At 36.3% G+C, this 22,546-nt stretch overlaps 1 protein-coding gene across 1 annotated transcript; it reads left to right on the forward strand.

The window, feature by feature from the left end:
• Positions 1–481: 481 nt before the first annotated feature.
• Positions 482–22,456, forward strand: LOC149223157 (ricin B-like lectin EULS3). The gene is made up of 6 exons (XM_089387802.1): positions 482–578; positions 17,369–17,553; positions 17,669–17,791; positions 18,004–18,297; positions 22,105–22,264; positions 22,344–22,456. The coding sequence occupies exons 1-6, from the start codon at positions 482–484 to the stop codon at positions 22,454–22,456; spliced, it is 972 nt and encodes a 323-aa protein (XP_089243928.1).
• Positions 22,457–22,546: the final 90 nt, after the last annotated feature.

Consider the following 22,546-nt stretch of genomic DNA (forward strand, 5'->3'; position numbering starts at 1 on the left):
AGCCCCAAGTGAACCAAATTTCTGCAGCCGCTGAGTTGACTTGGAATGGCACCAGTGAAACTATTCTGATCAAAACGCAAAAGAATCAAGGAGGAAAGGTTTCCCAAGAAAGAGGGAATGGTACCTGTGAGCTCGTTGTCTTCCACGTGGAGTTGTTGCAGATTTGTGAGGGAACGCAACTCTTGGGGGATACTGCCCGTGAGATTGTTGTTGGAGAGCATCAGGATACTCAAATTGGAGTAGTCTACCTAGGTGGAGGAATGGCCCGGTTTCCGTCACCGCCTGGAAAATCGTCCAGCTCCAGCCGCGAGCAATCCCTCCAGCCTCCGCCACCCTCCCCGAGCTCCACCACCCTCCCCTGGCAATCCTGACATTCCCTGACAAAAAATATGAACGGAGCTGGCAATCCTAACATCCCCTGACAGATCAGATCGGAGCTGAAATTGCAGCCGTGGAGAGTTATTGCCATTTCCAATTCCAAATGAGGAATTGCGATCCCGCGGGCTGCTCATTCACCTTCCTCCTCGACTCGGTGCCTCCCACTCTGCAATTCCTCCGCTCTGCAGCTCGCCACCCAGGTAAAATTTTGTGACACCTCCAACTCTGTTAACGACTGATTGAGACATGCACCATTTCTGTCCTATGGCATGCACCATTTTTGTGAAAGTCGAGATCAAAAAATTAAAATTAAAACACCTGCCCCGAATAACCATCTCTATCTCTGTGGATTGAAATTCCCTTCAATGCGAAATCAAAAAATTAGTAAAATCCTTCTGATCAATGGTAAATCCTTTGGATTTGCGACAGGTTCCATCCGAAATCGAGATAAGAAATCAAAAGTCTTAAGCTCTCCCAGGGTCATCGAATTCGTGAAAATTTTAAGACCAGACATATTCGGGGTTAGTGGCATTACCAAATCAAGAATGACCACGAGTTGGTATCAACCAGGCGAATTTCATTCCGCGTTCAGACGGGTCGGTATTATATTATGCCCTGTTGAACCCATACAAGAAGATAAAATGGCCTGAGCGAATAATGTAGACACACGGCAAAAAAATTAACATAAACTAAAAGTTAACAGTGTGAAATCAGAATGACCACGAGTTGGTATCAACCAGGAAAATTTCGTTCTGCATTCAGATGGGTCGGTATTATATTATGCCCTGTTGAACCCATACAAGAAGATAAAATGGCCTGAGCAAATAATGCAAACACACGGCAAAAAAATTAACAGAAACTAAAAGTTAACAATGTGAAATCAAGCATCTCACAACTAGGTTAATCACCTATACCACATCAAAAGAAGAAACCTCCATATAACTTCTGGGTAACGAAAGGCACATCATGACCCAAAACCCACCCATGATGGTACTCTGAGCAAAAAAGTACAAGCTAGAAAAGCCAGCCATTATGGTGTTTTGACTAGAAAGCACAAAGCCATTGTTTCAATCTATTGTTGATGAACTACAACACCTAATCCAAACCATTGGTTCATTAACTACTCCTTTGGATTTGCGACATTACTAATTTGAGTCTGTGGCTGTAAGGTTAATGCATTTCTCTATTTTCTGCCTATGGCCTATTTATGAGATACAATTCTATGTGTATTCAAGTAATAATACCTCAACATGGTGTAGTAATAATTCAGGTCTAAACATGTCGTAGTAGTCAAGTTCATACTTAGTACTCCCATTTACAATCATATGTAGGTACTGAGCATCGACAGTCATGGAAGAGGAAGTGATATGTCATCACTTCCTTGGCTTGTGTTGTGTGAGGAAATAGATTTTTATGAGATAAATTTACTGAAAGAGCTCATGGAGCTTTGGAGTATACCATGACCGCTAATTCATGTAGAAAATTCACTCGAGAACAATATGAAGAGTCAAAGTGACATACACTATTTTGTGCAGAGTAGAGCTGAGCTTTATAGTTTTGGCTATAACTAAGTTCTTTGTTCTTGATAATAGTGCTGGGAAATAGCTTCAAACAATGTCTCAATCTTCTTGTATTTGATATGTCATCAGCATAATCTTTTCTTTGTGATAAAGGTTTTTCTCTATATATAGGAGCTTCAGTTCTATAATTTTAGATTTAGATACAAAGCACCATTCTCCATAGATGCAATGTTCACGAGACATAAGTTGATTTCCAGAGGAAAGGCAAATCACTAGGGTGTGGTCTGAAGGATATTTTATAAGGAGTTACCACATTTGATGGCGTAGTTGTTGCTAGGTACAAATATTATTTTTGGTGAGGTGTTTTTCATTATATAGTTGAAAATGAATGTGCTAATGGTATTTGAAAATCATCCTAACAATCCTCAAAAGTATTCTCATTGATGTTCTTTTATAGAAACACCCACAGGGGAAAGAGACGATCATCAAGAAAGAAATCAGATGGGTCAAATACCATTTATTGACCTATACTTGGACATAGCAGAAGGTAACAATCAGCTTCCCTTACAAACAAATCAAACCCTTGCATGCCTTAATTTGGTACTCCCAATGCTTAATTTATTAATTAGAGTTTGTCAAACAAGATGCCCAGTGAACAAACAATTTCGATCAGTAAAGATCAATATTCATGACTCTTACTAATTATTTATTGTTCATTAACTACTCCTTTGGATTTGCGACATTACTAATTTGAGTCTGTGGCTGTAAGGTTAATGCATTTCTCTATTTTCTGCCTATGGCCTATTTATGAGATACAATTCTATGTGTATTCAAGTAATAATACCTCAACATGTCGTAGTAATAATTCAGGTCCAAACATGTCGTAGTAGTCAAGGTCATACTTAGTACTCCCATTTACAATCATATGTAGGTACTGAGCATCGGCAGTCATGGAAGAGGAAGTGATATGTCATCACTTCCTTGGCTTGTGTTGTGTGAGGAAATAGATTTCTATGAGATAAATTTGCTGAAAGAGCTCATGGAGCTCTGGAGTATATCATGACTGCTGATTGATGTAGAAACTTCACTGGAGAACAATATGAAGAGTCAAAGTGACATACACTGTTTTGTGCAGAGTAGAGCTGAGCTTTATAGTTTTGGCTATAACTAAGTTCTCTGTTCTTGATAATAGTGTTGGGAAATAGCCTCAAACAATGTCTCAATCTTCTTGTATTTGATACGTCATCAGCATAATATTTTCTTTGTGATAAAGGTTTTTCTCTATATATAGGAGCTTCAGTTCTATAATTTTAGTTTTAGATAGAAAGCACCATTCTCCATAGATGCAATGTTCACGAGACATAAGTTGATTTCTAGAGGAAAGGAAAATCACTACAGTGTGGTCTGAAGGATATTTTATAAGGAGTTACCACATTTGATGGCGTAGTTGTTGCTAGGTACAAATATTATTTTTGTTGAGGTGTTTTTTATTATGTAGTTGAAAATGAATGTGATAATGGTATTTGAAAATCATCCCAACCATCCTAATTGTTCACAGAGAAGAAAAAGTTCTAGAAATGAAGGTAATTATATTTGAATCTCCGTGACAGATAAGAATATTGTAGTACTATGATTGTGAAGGTAAGGGAAATTGGTGATCCAAAGAGTTAAAGGGGGCATCTTCCATTGATAAACATTTAAATACTCCTATATGTAAATACTATATTATTTTGTAAACATTTCCTTTACATGAGGCCAGAGTGGAGATTAGTCCAAGGAAAATTTTAAGGATGGAAAATTTTCTTGAAGTTTAAAAACATTGGCGAATCTCACTATTCCCTAATATGCAAACTATAAAATGTGTATTGATATATTTGTAAAATTATTCAAATCTATAATGATTTTATATATAGTCTCTATATAATGTTGGCGATTTTTGAGGTAAAATAATTTTATATTCTAAAATTTGGGCGAATCGTCTTTTATAAAAATTGGTAATTGGCGAATCTTTTTTTGGAGAAATCAAGGAAAATTAGCCCACTGGGCGAACATTAGCCCCTAAAATTTTCCATGGATTAGTCCATTATGAGCTTCTAAATAAAGAGGCTGAGAACTTTGTTGGGTTTAAACTTCAAATTTGAAGAAATACATATCTTTTCAGGATAGCGGCAGAAAAAAATCATGAAACAAACTAGGTGATGCAAACACTACACATTCATTGACAACTGGGATCATGGTATTCCCTTTAAACATCACTGTATTTATTTAGATTAACATATTTTGCAATACTTGGAACACCACAACTTCAATGTAAGCATGAAAAGTTGCGTGTTTATAGTCAAGATACAGTTGGATTTGATATCATCTGTCAGTGAGAAGTGGCACTTAGACACCAAATTTGCAACACAAGGGTATTTCCTAACAAATCCCCTGTGCAATTGGGGAAAAGAATAGCTCCCTGCTGCATTGGCAAGTCTCTAAAACCTACTTCGTGCACACGTGTTTCTGTCCTTCAACCCACGTTCGGATTATCATTATATTCAAGATATGCAAAGGGATAAACAACAGCAATACACCTGCACCCATAGCATGGGAATTCTGTGCTGATATCACATGATATTATAGCTGCGATGAAAAGCAGAGGAGTTGAAGGCTGTAACAAAAGTGACCTCGAAAATCATCGAGGTCACAGCTACTGCCCCAGAGTACTAATGCTGTTGACATTGAGGTCTGCTTTACAGATGCAACTGATAAAACTAGGCAAGAATTGACATCTTGATCCATGGAGAACAAAATCACTTCTAATCATAAATAGTCAATACCTGGATTGGAGGACTGGCTTGAAGGCAAATCATGCATGACATATTGTGGATCCATGGGGCCTTTCCCTCCTCCAGCTTTCATACCTACTTCTCTGTAAAAATCTCCATTATGTTTAATCCCATCATTAAACATCATCATAAACTCAGAAGAATTAGCATTTGCCATTTTAGTACTGGAAAAAATGGAACTTGGTACTTTTGCACTTGCCAACGAAGTGCAACGCGCAGTTCCTATAAAGGTATTTGTAATTTTCACCCTTCTATACCTAATCTCTTTATTTCTCAAATTTTGAAAATTGGCATTAGACGCTTTCTGGGATTCACCAATAGTTCAATGAGGAATTGCTATCTCCGAGGGAGCCAAACCAATTGTTTGCATCCCTTAACGTATATCTGCTAGGGATTAACCCTCCAGCCTATTTACTAGTAGTCTCTTGTTATCAATTGTGCAGCTCTGAACCTCCTATATCTCGATCCGGGTCTCCAGATCCCGCGGTTTTGCAGCTAGAACATACCAGTTTTGATCAATCTATGACCCAGGGTTTGGGTAATGGGGTTTGCCTCATTTTAGATTTTAAATAACTCAGAATGTAGTTATTGAGTGCCAAATATAAATCAAATTTGAAAGGGTGAATTGAGAATTAATTTGAAATGGAGAATATAAAGAGAGGCTCCCAAGGTGAAAAGGAAAATGATGTGTCCCAGACTCTAGTTCCCTACATTCTCATGCAATGGGGATGAAAGGTATTGATAACTATTTGGGAAAGGTGGGCAAGAATAGCATTCTTACAACAATGTGGGTGGCATGCTCTGATCACAATATATTACTCTCTATTTCTCTCACACACAGAATCAGTCTCTCCCTGTCAGAAACTCACCGATAGAGATGGAACTTATTTTATCTGGCTGATGAGTTTTTTCTTTTTCAGAAGTAGGAGGTAGTACCTGAGACATTAGAAGATTCAGAACCGGAATCCTCATTGGAGGGTAAATGATTTTGGTGAGAATGCTTTAGCAGTATTAAAGCTTCCACATCCAATGAAATTTATGTTGGACCCTAAAACTACAGAGAGGAATCATGTGAAGAAAAAATCAGAGAGTTTCTGCACCAAATCCTTAATGATTGAAACTGTGCATTCTACATGTAGGGGACCTTAAACATCCTTATTGATCAAGTCTTTGTCTAAATTAGTTTTTCAACTTTGATTCTAAGAGAAGAGGTCCTATAGACCAAGGGGGTCTCAACAGACCTCAAAGAACCAACCAATCAACCAAATAAACCAATAAACAAACATATTGTCAAATGCATATCAAATCCTTGGACAAATACCTCTGCAATCTAGAAATCAACAGTAATAAGAGAGATAAGACAGAAGGAAGCATAAACTATTCCAACAACACTTCTCTAAAAAGAGAAATTGAAGGCTTCCAAGATGCTTACACAGGTGTAGGTTGAGACCGTGGTGTGAAAACATCCCAGTTGAAGAAGCCTTATACTCTGCACTAGGCCTCTCAGACCCCACATTGTCAAGTAGAGGGTTGCAGGAGCTCACTTGTGCAAATCAGCATATCAAAACATCCATGAAACTTGCTCAAAACACTTGAAAACAAGGTCTGAAAATCAGATCATAATAACAGAATTTAGGACAGTAATGATGCAAGTCCTTTTTATCACAATATGAAGATAGTGTACAATACGGTAGCATTGCAAAAGATGGTGCACCAAGTCTTCTTGCTTTATCTCAAGCAAGAACTTCTCCAAAGCTTCCCAAGCACTGCCCAGAGCAATCACACTCTCTACAAACTCTAACAAGCAACAATGCTTGCCAAGGAATCCCACCAAGCTAAACTGACCTTTCCATAACCTCGACAACAAGCTAGAATCACATGAACTATCCAACCCTTGGCTTAGATCCTCACTTTCATCTCACAAGCTTTATTCTTCACTTGCGGCACACAAGCCTAGGATCTCCAGTACATGCCTCTCACAAGCACTTCCCTGTTACATGAGTAAATAATTGTTCTTCCGAGATCCTCCAATAGCCAGCATCACGCCATCACATCTCTAAGATGCAATACAAGTGATAACAAAGGCAATCTCCTCCCTTTATATATACTGAGTTGAGAGAGGCTAACAATAAAACATGGACTAAGTCCACAAGCAACACTATTGCTAAGTCAACAACAATGCCTCCAGTGGAGATCTGCTTTAAGCATGAATGCCATAGGGCACAATAGGGTTTCTACCATAGATGAAGATATTCATCTAATCTTGATACAGTTAATGAAACAATTATTTTGAAATCATCTTTATTATTTTGTGGAACAGTACAGGTGTGTGCCAAGATTGGTCAATTTTCCCTAATTATTTCCCAATTATTGCTGATTTAATCTTTTCAGGACTTTTTGTCCATTAATTTGTCCACTATCTCGGAGTTGATGGATTACCCGCACTAACGTTCAAAGAAATTCGAAAAATCAAGTTTTGTTCTGGCTTTGGGTAGTTGATGAAATAATGATGATTCAAACACTAAATCCACCTGTGAATGAGACTTCTTTGTGTGTGAACTAAAGATTAGTATAATAATTTGAATCATATAATCATATAACAATTTGATTAAATAATGTTAAATAATGGTATTTAATAACTATAACTAGGTACATTATTTGAATCATATAATCATATAACAATTAGGTCCAACCATTCTTCTCCAGTTCACCCATCCAGTTCAAGAAGCCTTATACTCTGCACTAGGCCTCTCAGACCCCACATTGTCAAGTAGAGGGTTGCAGGAGCTCACTTGTGCAAACAAACAAACCAACACCACAAACACAAGTGAAGTTCACTCCAAAATTGCACTGAAATGACTTATGATTACATAATTATATACATGAAAAAATCTCATTGGATGAAGTTTTGACTAAGCTAACCTGTGATATAAAGGACTTATTTTCATGTTCTCTCTGTAGCTAGAGAGGTGGGGGTTGTGTCCTTATTTCCTCGTGATAATGCAATTTTTACAAAGGAAAGCATTGAAGAAGAGGAAATTCATATTGTGGTATGTGGAGAAGATGAAGCATGTAGCATTACTCATGCTATCCCTAAAGAATAGCTGTATGGAGGATATTCTAGGAAGAATTCTGAAGTAATTCAAGAAGATTTTTCAGATTTGGAAGGACAGGTTTTCGTTTCAAATTCAAGCAATTTGCTTTCTTGCTTCCAGGAGTTGGTAACTTTTCTTCCCCCCCTTGAATTTGCCTGAGAAGGTCTTGGTTTCTTGGAATTCAATCATTGCAGGATATGCAAACACTGGGTATGGGGAGAAGGCACTTGGTTATTTTGTCTGAATGTTGAGGGCAGGGATGAGGCCGGACCGGAGCAACTTTCACTAGTGCTCTTGGTGTTTGTGTTGGTATTGAATATTTCATTGCCTTTTCTTTGTTCTAACACATATCTTTTGCCACGGGTAGTGGAATGTGAGTGTAATGATTGTCTTCTATAAATTTCACATATATTATGGCAGCACCGAGAATCTTTGAGGACAGACTACTAGTAGAGTTGTGATGTAAATGTACATTGTAGAAAGCTCTTTCATTCAAGTCTAGTCCTGCTTAGCAAATGGTCACCCTAAAAAAACATGGCCAACATTCATTGGATTGCATCTGTTCATGTTGTCAAACGTATCTTTCCTCTAAGGAATGCCTTGTTGAAAGTGAATGAGGCAAGAAGCAACATCTTAACGGAAATGCTTGCATCCCAAATTTTTTGCATCCTTTTGTGCTATTTATTTTTGTCATTATTGAGTGATTAATATTTTAGACCTCAAAAAAAGCATAAAAGAGGTTTTATATTTATATATATGTTGGATAACTTGCTAAGATTGAAATTTTGGTTTTGATGTCCTTGCATATTGTTTGACTAGATCAGTTCAAAATGGGCAAGCGAAAGAAATGGCAATATATCATGGATCTTGAGGTGCAAGACCTCAAAGGCAAAATGACGTTCTCTAGTAAAGACTTGGTTTGGACGGAAATAAATAGAAAAAACAATGGTATTGATCGAGTTGTTGTAATCCCGTTACAACGAGTTGCTGACTTTATCAAAGGAGAGGAAGAAAATCCTATTGCTCCATGTAAATTCATACGAAAAACAAAAAAAAAAACCAAAAGAAAGATCTACTGCTGCATTGCAATATGATATGTGAGTATTTAAAATATATATTGTTTATATCTTTTGAAACCATGGTTATCTTTCTTTGTATGTACTAACAATTTAAATTTTTGGTTTAGTTATCATTGTTCATTTGGCCCAGAGGACAAAAGAGGAAATCTTTCAGCTAAACGAGGGACCTCATTTGTGCAGAAGAGGGGTTTCCAATGCCACTTTATTGTGAAAGTTATGCATTAAATTCCTAATAGAGCAATATTAACTTTCAATATGTATGAACATGAAGATGGGGAAGGTTGGGCTTGTCATGGTCAATGTGACACTTCAGGTGAGACCGAGGCCTTGCATAGGCCAAAGCTTTTGAGGGACATTGTTGCATATGTAGAGAGTTGTTTCTTTTTGGGAGTGTCTATTGATGTAGTGTATAGAACCCACATTAAGAGACATGTTGACATCGATGTGGCAGCTCGAGATAGAGATCTCTTCTTATGTAGGAAAGATATTGTAAACATCTATAATAGGTTGGCGAAGGGAAATTATCAACTTCACAAAAAGGATGAAATGAGTGTAAACCTTTGGTATCAAAAGCATCGGGAAGATTTTTTCTTTTACCAAAAGCCCAATGGTGTGGAGGTCCCTTTTATAATAGGGATTCAAACAAAGTGGATGTTGGAGAAAATGGAAAAGCTATCACACAATACTTAATAGCCATGGATTTAACATTTAACACAAACAAATATGGGGTAAGTCAGATGCCAATGATTTATTGAATATATTTATTTAAGTTGTATACATTCAGAATGATTAATAACTTGTATTTGAATTTATGTAATGTTGAAAATGACAGTATCAGTTGTATACACTCGTGGCATTTGATGAACAACAAAGCGGGGTGCCTATTGCATGGGTCGTGGCATCATGAAACACATCATATGATATTGCAATATGGCTAGAGCAGCTCATGCGCAAGTGTTTCCAAACCCGTCCTGATTGGAAAGTCAATGCTTTCATGGTTGATGATGCAACTGCTGAGATCAGTGCCTTGAGGTAACTTTAACATTGTCATGATATAACCAAACTTGCATTTTTTCTAAAAATACCACACTAAAATGCATTGAATATGGCAGGAGGGTCACAGGTTGTGATGTGATCTTATTCGTTTCGCATGTATGGAGGGCTTGGTTGAAAAATGTCAATCGGTTGGCCACTAGTTCCATAAAAGCCAAAGAGATGTTCAGTGAGTTAGGTTTCATCATGAAACACACTGTCAATTATGAAGTGGAAGATGCAATCAATCAATTTTTTATCAAGTTTGTAGATGAAGAGAAGTTATTAGACTATTTCAACAAGAATTGGGTTACTGGAGATAAGATTCGTAAGTAAACATTTTTTTCGTATTATATGCATTTTTTTCTTTTATGAAGGTGATATAGTGAGACTGACATCGTTTTATTTGCAATTAGGTATGTGGGTGAAAGTTTGTCGGGAGTTTCCTCATGCAAATCAGGAGACCAATAATGCTATTGAGTCATACCATTGTTACCTAAAAACAACATTTCTATCTGATAGAAGGAAAAAATGTGCCCGGAGGATGGACTGGTTATTGCATATGCTACTAACAATAGTTGAACCTTGTTATTGGTTCAAGGAAATCTTAAAAGAAGAAGGATTTATAAACAACTACAAGAGAGAAAAGCAGCTAGAATCATCAGTGGAACGAGCAAGAAAAATTATGGATACTGATTGTTGTCCTCATGAGAGCATAACCCGTGATTATTGGGTGAGAAGTCGGACAGGTCGAGGTAAAAAATACCTTGTCAGCTAGTATCGTAAGGATTTTATAACGTGTGAATGTCCATGGTCTATCCATGGAAACATTTGCAAGCATGCCATAAAGGTTAATTGGTTGTATTTCCACTCGGATAATTCAAATCCATTGCTTCATCAGCATGCAGAGGATAACATATGCAATGACCCACCTGATATCAATATAGAGCCTCAAAACCATGATGCAGATGTCGATGCTACTCTTATGGCCACAAATGTTGTTGATGCAGATGCCGAGGCACTTCATTTGGCAAGGGAGGAGTTGTTTAGCTATACACATCTCATTTTAGATAACCCTTCTACTACTTTGGCGAAGACAATCTAGTTGACTGGTATGCTTAAAAAGATGTTGGATGAAGCCAATAATTTGCACGTTACTGATTTTGGCTTCACACCTAGATTGGGTTCTCTTGATCCATCTTTGAAGAGGAAGAAGAGTTTCCTTAGCCCCACAAAGAAAAGAAGAAGCAACAGAAAAAACAATGGTTTGGAAATTGATTTAAATGCTGATTCATCAGAATATGAACCATTTGAGTTTCGATACCTTAATAAGCGAGGACGTCATCGATCAAATAATGTCGTCTCTATGGTTCCAGGTTAGTTTCATGTGTTGAATAGATTCATGGTTTTATATTTAAGTATTTAATCATCACTATTCTTTAACATGTGGTATGTTTATTTTTACAGCAATGCAACAATCCCCAACCATGGTGATAACCCAAGACCAAAGGGAAATGCAAGACCATCCAACCTTACCTGCCATGCCAGGTACATTTGACACTCTTTCTTTGTGTGTGCACATATACCTTGATGCTCTAGAAAATTTCTTTGCGATAATGTTTGACATTTTTCTAGGTAACTATAGAATAAGTGGAGAAGCATCAACTTCTACCATGACTGATCATCTATGGAAGGACTTCAACTCTAGTGGGAATCAATGAGGTATGCACAAAGAATAGATAATATAGGTTATCATGGTGTCGTCAAGTGGACCTTTATCATATGATAAGTATATTTATGCTTTCCCATTGTTATGTTGCTATAAAAATACCTTTTTCATAATCTATTCATGGTCACGGAAAAATTTGCTCGCTATCAAATAGAATCTCTTTACTTATTTATGTTCATGCAACATGTTTGATTTGTATAATTAAACATGTAGTTACTATGTTCTCATACCTATGTTCATGGTTCGATGTTTATTAGAATTATAGATCTTTATATTTTACATCTTTATAAAGTTATGGTTAGATGGTCAAAGGCCAATGAGGTTTGAACCTTATCATTGCGTTTTTTGTTGTTGGAACTTTTATTCCTTGCCTCTAGTCAAAGATCTCGTTGGATTTTCATGAGTTCATCAAGCTGATTTTTCCTTCATGGAATAGTATATGATAGCGTAGTAGATTGTTATGTTATTTTAAACATGGTCTCTTCATGATTTGTTGATGTTGACTGAACGATGTTCTATCCTTTTATGCTTGTGATAAAGTGTTAACTGTCTTGTAGACTACTCCTTATTTGTGATCCTGAATTTTGCAGGCATAGGAACTCCTTCCAGAAAGGGCAAAGACAAATGGAAACATGCATTCTGCAAGAGAGCTAAGAGATGACTAAATAGAAAAAGCCTTGAAAGTGCTTGAATGCTCTTTGAAGAGACAAATGGCAGGGACACAAAATTTTGTTGATTGAAGTGGATAGATTTGAGCCAAGGAAACTTTTAAGGCTGTTGACTTATGCACTGTATTGGATTCGCTACTCCTTTGTTTGAGCTATTATGTTCTCTAGCCTCTAGTGTGCCTCTTTTACTGTCGCAGTGGTTAATTCTATTCACTAAAAAAGTTATGATTTGTAAAAATTTGAACTCAGATCAAGAAGCAACTATATATATATATATATATATATATATATATATATATATATATATATATATATATATATATATATATATAGATATATATGGCAATAGTAAAGTTTTTCTGTTTATGAATTTTTTTTGTAAATTCCCATAAAAAAATTTATTTTGTAATTGTTCCTAACGGAGTAGTAAAAGATGTGATCTTAAATTGCCACGATATGACTATGTATCAATTAAAATACATGAAATAGATATCGTTAGTAACCTAAATGATAAGCATGTTCCATGTTTCCAGTAAAATTAAAATGATATTGAAGGGTAGCTTGAAAGAGACCTTAGATGAAGGAAATCAAAGCAACAACATTTTGTGGCAAAGGATTACTCTATTGGAGTACACATAGCTGGTAATATTGATTACAGAGTCTGAGTTCGTTAGAGCATTGCATCAGCCTCTGAAATAGCAATGGCCAAAACCTGCACACAAGTAAAATATATATAAATCCAATCTTCACTTCACTACTTTGTGAATTGTGACAAAGCAAAATCTTACATCATCTAGAGTTGAACATTGTTTAGATACTGTAAAGTTGAGCTTCTCAAAACTTGACAGGGACGTTTCATCAAGTGCATGGGCTAGATTATGCCTATCTTTGATGCCAGAACTGTATGTTGTCTTCAATTTCCCCACTCTCTCTGTTAGTCCTTCTATAACCTTCAGCGATATGTTATAAAATGACATTGTAAATGAGGACTACTTATATTAACAAGGAAATGGAGCCAAAACCGAAAGTCAAATTCTTGTTTATAGTCTTGTGTTAACTGCTTTTTAGTAGAAACAAAAAGCTGCAATTGTTCTTCCATACTTCTTAGCTGTTGTTGATGTTGTGAAACTGAATCCGAAACCGATCTATGTAGCATATGTATTTTCAAAGCCTAGAGTATCCTCAAAAGGGAATGGCCATAATGATAAAAAATAACAAAGTCCCATTAGATGGCCATGCATTTATGAAATAGATAGAGGGAGTTATTAATTTTCAGTTATCGATTTGCACCATGCATTTATAAAGCATATGGATTTTAACCATGAATTTATGAAGCATATAGGTGGATTTATTATTTTTGAAGCTATGGGTTTGGCATTATGGATAGATTCATTACCTTACATCAAATAGCTTTGAGAGGTTTTATTCTTTTAAATTTATGAAAAGTTGACATTACCTTATCTTAAAGATTTTGCCCTGGATGTGGTCACTTTTTTCCTTTCATGGTATTAGCATAATGTAAGGGTAACACAGGAAATCTCTCAACCAAAAAGAAACGGCGTCAAATTTTTTTTTGGGTAAGAATTTGGCGATTATTTTTTTCAGAAAAATTGATCATATAGGTGTTTGAATGGTTTTTTTTATGGTGGAAATGGATTCAGAACCATCAAAAACCACCTGGATACCCAAAATCCTAAAGTTTGACAGCTATAACCCAGCTTTCCCAAAATTTCTACCAGATTTTGACAAAAATCATGACTACTCTAAAAGAAACAGGTTGATTATGGAAAACCAGTGAAAAGACTTTTTACAAACAAATATATTTATAAAGAAAAGGCAAGTGCACACACAACCACAAACCTGAAACAAGAAGGTATGTAGTAGATGGCCAAGAACCAAGCACATCAACAACCATTCAAAAAACTCATATTCAGTAGTCATATAAACATCTCTTAAAACTTTCATCGTATAAGTCTCCAAAATCTAAATATTTCTTCTAAACCACATTTGAGAATGTTCTTGAAAAAAAAAAATTGTTGGTCAAGAAACTTTACATACCAGAGTGAACCATGAAAGCAATAACACTCACCTCAACTATTCCAATTGTTACATTTATTTTTTTAAGGTTAGCAGAACATTACATATTACATATGTTCACATTGTTCAACCAAAAAAGATTTAGAAACAAAATCCTCCTTCACAACCATTGACTGAACAAAAAAGGTTTAGAAACATTGGTGGGAAATTTCCCATTCCAAAATATTGTATGAGATAATTTAATTAGGCCAAAATTACATAAATGCAAAAACATTTATATTAATAAATTTCCATACTATGCATGAAATATTTTAACTCTTATGAATTGTAACCTTTTAGTTGGGTTAACATACATGTTCAAGGAAATATTCTAGCAAGATTGTGCAATCACATTCCTCAATCTATTCACTAAAAAAAGTGGAGGGTAAAACCTAAACATAGATTTACTGATAAGGAGTAAAACCTAAACAACAAAAGTCATGACCTTGCTGATAATGGTATGATGGTTGTGTGTGAGAATACCTAATCCAGATTCCAGACATAAAATATGTATTGTTTAGCAAAAGTGGGCACATATCAATTAAGCTAGTCCAACTCAAATATATATGTTTGATAAGATAGAAATTTTATATCAATTACACAAACGATCAAATCAGGTCAATGGGACCCAAAGGTAAATCAAGCTACGATGACCATGTGGGAGTGATTAGGCATCTCCTAGAAGGGTAAATTACAGAGGTGAGTTGGACACCCCGAATTTCTATGTCGTCCATCTCCTTTATGACTGATTAAATACTATACAAAACAAAATCCTGTCGAATAACAAAGATATTTTCATTTATTTTCATTCTTGTCTGCCAAAGAATATCTGTACAAGTAAAAGCCAGGCCCCTGCATGAATTGGTGGAAAACTGGCAGCTGCTTCACTAGTGTGCTGAAGTGACTGAATTGCCAGTCTCAGGCAAGAGAATTGTTTGAGCAGTTCTTGAAGAGTCCCAACTGTGAAGGATTCTAAGAAGAGAACGAGCTTTCTTTTTTTCTTTACAGAGAAGGCATTAATGATGGAAATCTCAACAAACTATTTACAATTTTGTCACTTCCACTACAACACAATGATAGCAAAACAGAAATAAATTGTCCTTGCATTTAGCTAAAGATGAACCCAATCTTAAATGGTTGACTATTAGAGGGATTGTAGCGGTTTCACTAACTGCAAGTAATCCTCTTAGCTCTCTTACAAGAAAAGCTAGAACACCAACTGCATATTTTCTAGTTTTTATCTAAGAATCCCTTTGTAGAGGAAAAACTAGTGCAAGATTTGGAGGAAGTGGAGTGGTCACATGGGAGATTTAGCATAGTAGACCATCATGATGGATGTGATTTCTTGGAGAAATATTGACATTTCCTTACTTATGACACACTGAGCATGAGCAAGATTTGCTTTGATTTAAAAAGACTAGGTCCTTACTATCATGATAAATCCACAAGCACAAGATCTGAAATACAGAGAAGTCAAGCCAAAATACAGTTGTGATCTGGGAAAACTATTGGGATGAAATCCAAGGTGGAGACGGGAAGAGTGACTGGGTGATTGAGAAATATGTGTTATTAAGAATAAATTTCTTATAAACATAGTAAAGAAACCTTTCATCATTGATCAACAACCAACGAACAAATCACATAGCATATCAATATCTCTCCAGAAACAAAGATCTGAGAAGGTGTTTGGAAGGATCAGACAACATCATAATGTATTGATGATAATCACAAAACCATGAACCAGTTACTTTTCTCAAAATACATTTGTCCATGTACATGGAATATATTACATTTGTCCATAAATTTGTCTCCCATACAAAAAACCGTAATCATTGCATGTTGGGGAAAAATAAAACATTAATATGTTCTTCTTTAGTGAAAGAACCATGCTATGATAGACCCCAGAAAAATGATAACAACAACCCATTCGCACAATGGTGATTTATATTGATGGTGATCCTATGTCATATATGGCATCTACGTATGTGCTTAAAAATGCTCTGGACATTATATCAGTGGACATATTTACAATCTCTGCAGAGTGATTGATGGTAAAATGTTGAAATTGACAACTCTAATTTATTGCTTCTTTATGAAGAGGTTTTAAATTGTCCTTCCGAGCTCGATAGATGCCTTTCATATGATTACATATCAACTCCGAGTTGGTGAAGACTTCAATATCGTTGACATCATGTTGTTTTGCCTCTTTTAACCCTTCAACAAGGGAAATGTAATATGCCTCATTGTTTGTCGTCATTCCAGGCACTTCTCTCTTTCCATGAAATAAATGATTTGTTGCCATATTGTAAAGGACGAATTTAATAACTACTTGACCTGGATTTGGAAAGCAAGACACTTCAATGCATAAACGCCACTTTTGCACCATTTTTTACACTTCAAAAACCTGAAAAATAAATAACAATAAATTCATGTTAAACAAGTAGACAATTATCTATTTCCTAATACTCAACATGTTTTTCAATCATATATAATTAAAAAAAGTAGATAATTTTTGTTCATTTACACTGCAACACTTTCAATACTGGCAACTATTCTGCAAAAAACACATTTAGCAATCACCACTTTATATAGATGAAATGCTCATTATAGGACCCAAATACATCTATGAGTTTTAAAATAAATGATACTGAATTAGGCTTCTCTGTTTTTTGAATGCCATATGCAAACTAATATGTAAGTTATATGATCCATACTAATATGCTGACAAAACTATTACTATATTATTTTATCTGATTTGGGAAACTGTCAAGGATTAAAAAGAAATGTTGGGAAGGAGTTATATTATGGGTGGTGTCTAGCAAGTAGTATGTATGGATGCACGCCTGTTATGTGGTGCTGTGTACAATTTGGGATTCTTGATAACTGAAGCCATGACAGTTCTAAAATGGCTTTTGAATTTGTGAGTGCTGATTTTTAATATTTGTTGGTAAATTGAACAGTGGGTGCTTCACAAGGAGTCCATCCACCAATAGGTGAGCAAAGTTCATTCTATCCACCACAGGATAATGTCAAGCCACAAGGACATACGGTTAGGATCCATTGTGAAGCCAACCCAGAGTTTTTCTTGGCTGCTCGTGGTGATGTTGCAGTGCTTGCACTGGAAAACCCACATGATCCTCATCAGGTATGTTCATCAGTTTGAGCTACTTTATTTGAAGCTCACTGAAAGAATTTGTTCATCTAATAATTGATGATGGATCACTATCCTTATTCCTTTGTTTGATGGAACCGTTTGTGAGCAATGGATCAAAGTAGATTCATGGGGCCTTCGAGTCAAGGATGAAGCTGGCTTCCCAGCGTTTGCCTTGGTGAACAAGGCCACCAGACATGCTCTGAAACACAAGGATAAAGAATCGGACCAGGTAAAACTTTCTATTTCCCTTTTCCTTTTAGTTTCATTGTTTAATATAACCTCTCCTCTGGATATGTAGAGAAGTCTTATTAACTGCAATGCTATAAACCACCTTAACTTAGGGTTTCAAAATGCCAGGGTCTTGGGCATTATGCGCTGCAACAGAGCTGTTTACAACGGTGGTCCCCTAATCCATAGTTTTTGTTGAATGTTGTTGAATAGATATACTTGGCAGATTATAATCATGACAAGGCAGAGCAGTCTGTTTTGTGGACCTTAAGTACATATGTTGGAAATGGGTATCAATGTATGAGGCCTATGAACAACGTTAATCTGAATATGGATGTGAAAGCTGCAAATGGCCATGTTGGAGGAATATGTGATGGAAATGAACTCATCCTCTTTGAGTGGAAGAAACAGAGCAACCAGAAATGGAAGCTCCAACCCATGCATTGTAAGCAATCTAACAATAACAACTTGTCTTTCAAGCTCTTTATTGAAAGTAGCATCATTTCTGTAAGTTTATCAATAGAAAGGACAAAGGGTTCATGCTACTTGAAAGTTTATCATTTCTGACATTTTTTGTAAGTTTTTTTGGCATCATTTTTTGCATTCTTTTGTTTGCAAGTTTGGGTGTTCATCGTAAGTTTGCTTGGCCTTGCACCTCTTGCTGAATGTATAGGCTTTGTCACCGAGTAAGTGAAAAATTGCATGGTATATGTACACAGGTTACGTGTAATCTATACCACAATACTGCAATTGTTTATACACTTGGAATGGTCACTGCAGTGCAGTGACTTCATAAAATATTATGTTTGTTGGTTCTACAATCTGACGTTTTTTTGCAAATTACTGTTGTTTATCCCTTCGCATATGTTGAATATAATGATAATCCAAACGTGGGTTGAAGGACAAAAACACATGTGCACGAAGTAGGTTTTAGAGACTTGCCAATGTAGCAGGGAGCTATTCTTTGCCCCAATTGCACAGGGGATTTGTTAGGAAATACCCTTGTGTTGCAAATTTGGTGTCTAAGTGCCACTTCTCACTGACAGATGATATCAAATCCAACTGTATCTTGACTGTAAACACACACCTTTTCATGCTTACATTGAAGTTGTGGTGTTCCAGGTATTGCAAAAGATGTTAATCTAAATAAATACAGTGATGTTTAAAGGGAATACCATGATCCTAGTTGTCAATGAATGTGTAGTGTTTGCATCACCTAGTTTGTTTCATGATTTTTTTCTCCCGCTATCTCGAAAAGATATGTATTTCTTCAAATTTGAAGTTTAAACTCAACAAAGTTCTCAGTCCCTTTATTTAAAAGCTCATAATGGACTAATCTCCACTCTGGCCTCAGGCAAAGGAAATGTTTACAAAATAATATAGTATTTACATATAGGAGTATTTAAATGTTTATCAATGGCAGATGCCCCCTTTAACTCTTTGGATCACCAGTTTCCCTTACCTTCACAATCATAGTACTACAGTACTGTTATCTGTCAGGGAGATTCAAATATAATTGCCTTCATTTCCAGAACTTTTTCTTCTCTGTGAACAATTAGGATTGTTAGGATGATTTTCAAATACCATTAGCACATTCATTTTCAACTATATAATGAAAAACACCTCACCAAAAATAATATTTGTACCTAGCAACAACTACGCCATCAAATGTGGTAACTCCTTATAAAATATCCTTCAGACCACACCCTAGTGATTTGCCTTTCCTCTGGAAATCAACTTATGTCTCGTGAACATTGCATCTATGGAGAATGGTGCTTTGTATCTAAATCTAAAATTATAGAACTGAAGCTCCTATATATAGAGAAAAACCTTTATCACAAAGAAAAGATTATGCTGATGACGTATCAAATACAAGAAGATTGAGACATTGTTTGAGGCTATTTCCCAGCACTATTATCAAGAACAGAGAACTTAGTTATAGCCAAAACTATAAAGCTCAGCTCTACTCTGCACAAAACAGTGTATGTCACTTTGACTCTTCATATTGTTCTCCAGTGAAGTTTCTACATCAATCAACAGTCATGATATACTCCAGAGCTCCATGAGCTCTTTCAGCAAATTTATCTCATAGAAATCTATTTCCTCACACAACACAAGCCAAGGAAGTGATGACATATCACTTCCTCTTCCATGACTGCCGATGCTCAGTACCTACATATGATTGTAAATGGGAGTACTAAGTATGACCTTGACTACTACAACATGTTTGGACCTGAATTATTACTACGACATGTTGAGGTATTATTACTTGAATACACATAGAATTGTATCTCATAAATAGGCCATAGATAGAAAATAGAGAAATTCATTAACCTTAAAGCCACAGACTCAAATTAGTAATGTCGCAAATCCGAAGGAGTAGTTAATGAACAATAAATAATTAGTAAGAGTCATGAATATTGATCTTTACTGATCGAAATTGTTTATTCACTGGGCATCTTTTTTGACAAACTCTAATTAATAAATTGAGCATTGGGAGTACCAAATTAAGGCATGCAAGGGTTTGATTTGTTTGTAAGGGAAGCTGATTGTTACCTTCTGCTATGTCCAAGTATAGGTCAATAAATGGTATTTGACCCATTTGATTTCTTTCTTTATGATCTTCTCTTTCCCCTGTGGGTGTTTCTATAAAAGAAAATCAATGAGAATACTTTTGAGGATTGTTAGGATGATTTTCAAATACCATTAGCACGTTCATTTTCAAGTATATAATGAAAAACACCTCACCAAAATAATATTTGTACCTAGCAACAACTACGCCATCAAATGTGGTAACTCATAAAATATCCTTCAGACCACACCCTAGTGATTTACCTTTCCTCTGGAAATCAACTTATGTCTCGTGAACAGTGCATCTATGGAGAATGGTGCTTTGTATCTAAATCTAAAATTATAGAACTGAAGCTCCTATATATAGAGAAAAACCTTTATCACAAAGAAAAGATTATGCTGATCACGTATCAAATACAAGAAGATTGAGAAATTGTTTGAAGCTATTTCCTAGCACTATCATCAAGAACAGAGAACTTGGTTATAGCCAAAACTATAAAGCTCAGCTCTACTCTGCACAAAACAGTGTATGTCACTTTAACTCTTCATATTTTTCTCCAGTGAAGTTTCTACATCAATCAGCAGTCATGATATACTCCAGAGTATCTCATAGAAATCTATTTCCTCACACAACACAAGCCAAGGAAGTGATAACATATCACTCCCTCTTCCATGGCTGCCGATGCTCAGTACCTACATATGATTGTAAATGTTAGTACTAAGTATGACCTTGACTACTACAACATGTTTGGACCTAAATTATTACTACGACATGTTGAGGTATTATTACTTGAATACACATAGAATTGTATCTCATAAATAGGCCATAGGCAGAAAATACAGAAATGCATTAACCTTACAGCGACAAACTCAAATTAGTAATGTCACAAATCCAAAGGAGTAGTTAATAAACCAATGGTTTGGATTAGCTGTTGTAGTTCATCAACAATAGATTGAAACAATGGCTTTGTGCTTTCTAGTCAAAACACCATAATGGCTGGTTTTTCTAGCTTGTACTTTTTTGCTCAAAGTACCATCATGGGTGGTTTTTGTGTCATGATGTGCCTTTCATTACCCAGAAGTTATATGGAGGTTTCTTCTTCTGGTGTGGTATAGGTGATTAACCTAGTTGTGAGATGCCTGATTTCGCACTGTTAACTTTTAGTTTCTGTTAATTTTTTTGCCGTGTGTCTGCATTATTCGCTTAGGCCATTTTATCTTTTTGTATGGGTTCAAGAGGGCATAAATAATACCGACCCGTCTGAACGCGGAACGAAATTCGCCTGGTTGATACCAACTCGTGGTCATTCTAATTTCGCACTCTTAACTTTTAGTTTCTGTTAATTTTTTTGCCGTGTGTCTGCATTATTCGCTCAGGCCATTTTATCTTCTTGTATGGGTTCAACAGGGCATAATATAATACCGACCCGTCTGAACGCGGAACGAAATTCCCCTGGTTGATACCAACTCGTGGTGATTCTTGGTTTGGTAACGCCATTAATCCCGAATATGTCTGGTCTTAAAATTTTCACGAATTCGATGACCCTAGGAGAGATTAAGACTTTTGATTTCTTATCTCGATTTCAGACGGAACCTGTCGCAAATCCAAAGGATTTACCATTGATCGGAAGGATTTTACTAATTTTTCGATTTCGCATTGAAGGGAATTTCAATCCACAGAGATAGAGATGGTTATTCGGGGCAGGTATTTTAATTTTAATTTTTTGATCTCGACTTTCACAGAAATGGTGCATGCCACAGGACAGAAATGGTGCATGTCTCAATCAGTTGTTAACAGAGTTGGAGGTGTCACCAAATTGTACCGGGGTGGCGAGCTACAAAGCAGAGGAATTGCAGAGCGGGAGGGAATTGCAGAGCGGGAGGCACCGAGTCGAGGAGGAAGGTGAGTGAGCAGCCTGCGGGATCACAATTCCTCATTTCGAATTGGAAATGGCAATAACTCTCTGCGGATGCAATTCCAGGGAATGTCAAGATTGCGAGGGGAGGGAGGCGGAGGGGGAGGGATTGCCCGCGGCCAAAGCCCGACGATTTTCCGAGAGGTGACGGAAACCGAGCCATTCCTCCGCCTAAGTAGACTACTCCCTCAAATTTCTGCAACTGCCTAGCTGACTTGGGATATTTCCCTCCAATTCATTATCTGCCAACTGGAGCTCCCTCAAACGAA

This window comes from Pinus tabuliformis, chromosome Q (assembly GCF_031772625.1).
Source record: "Pinus tabuliformis cultivar Carrire ecotype Pingquan chromosome Q, CPIR1, whole genome shotgun sequence".
Taxonomy (NCBI): Eukaryota; Viridiplantae; Streptophyta; class Pinopsida; order Pinales; family Pinaceae; genus Pinus; species Pinus tabuliformis.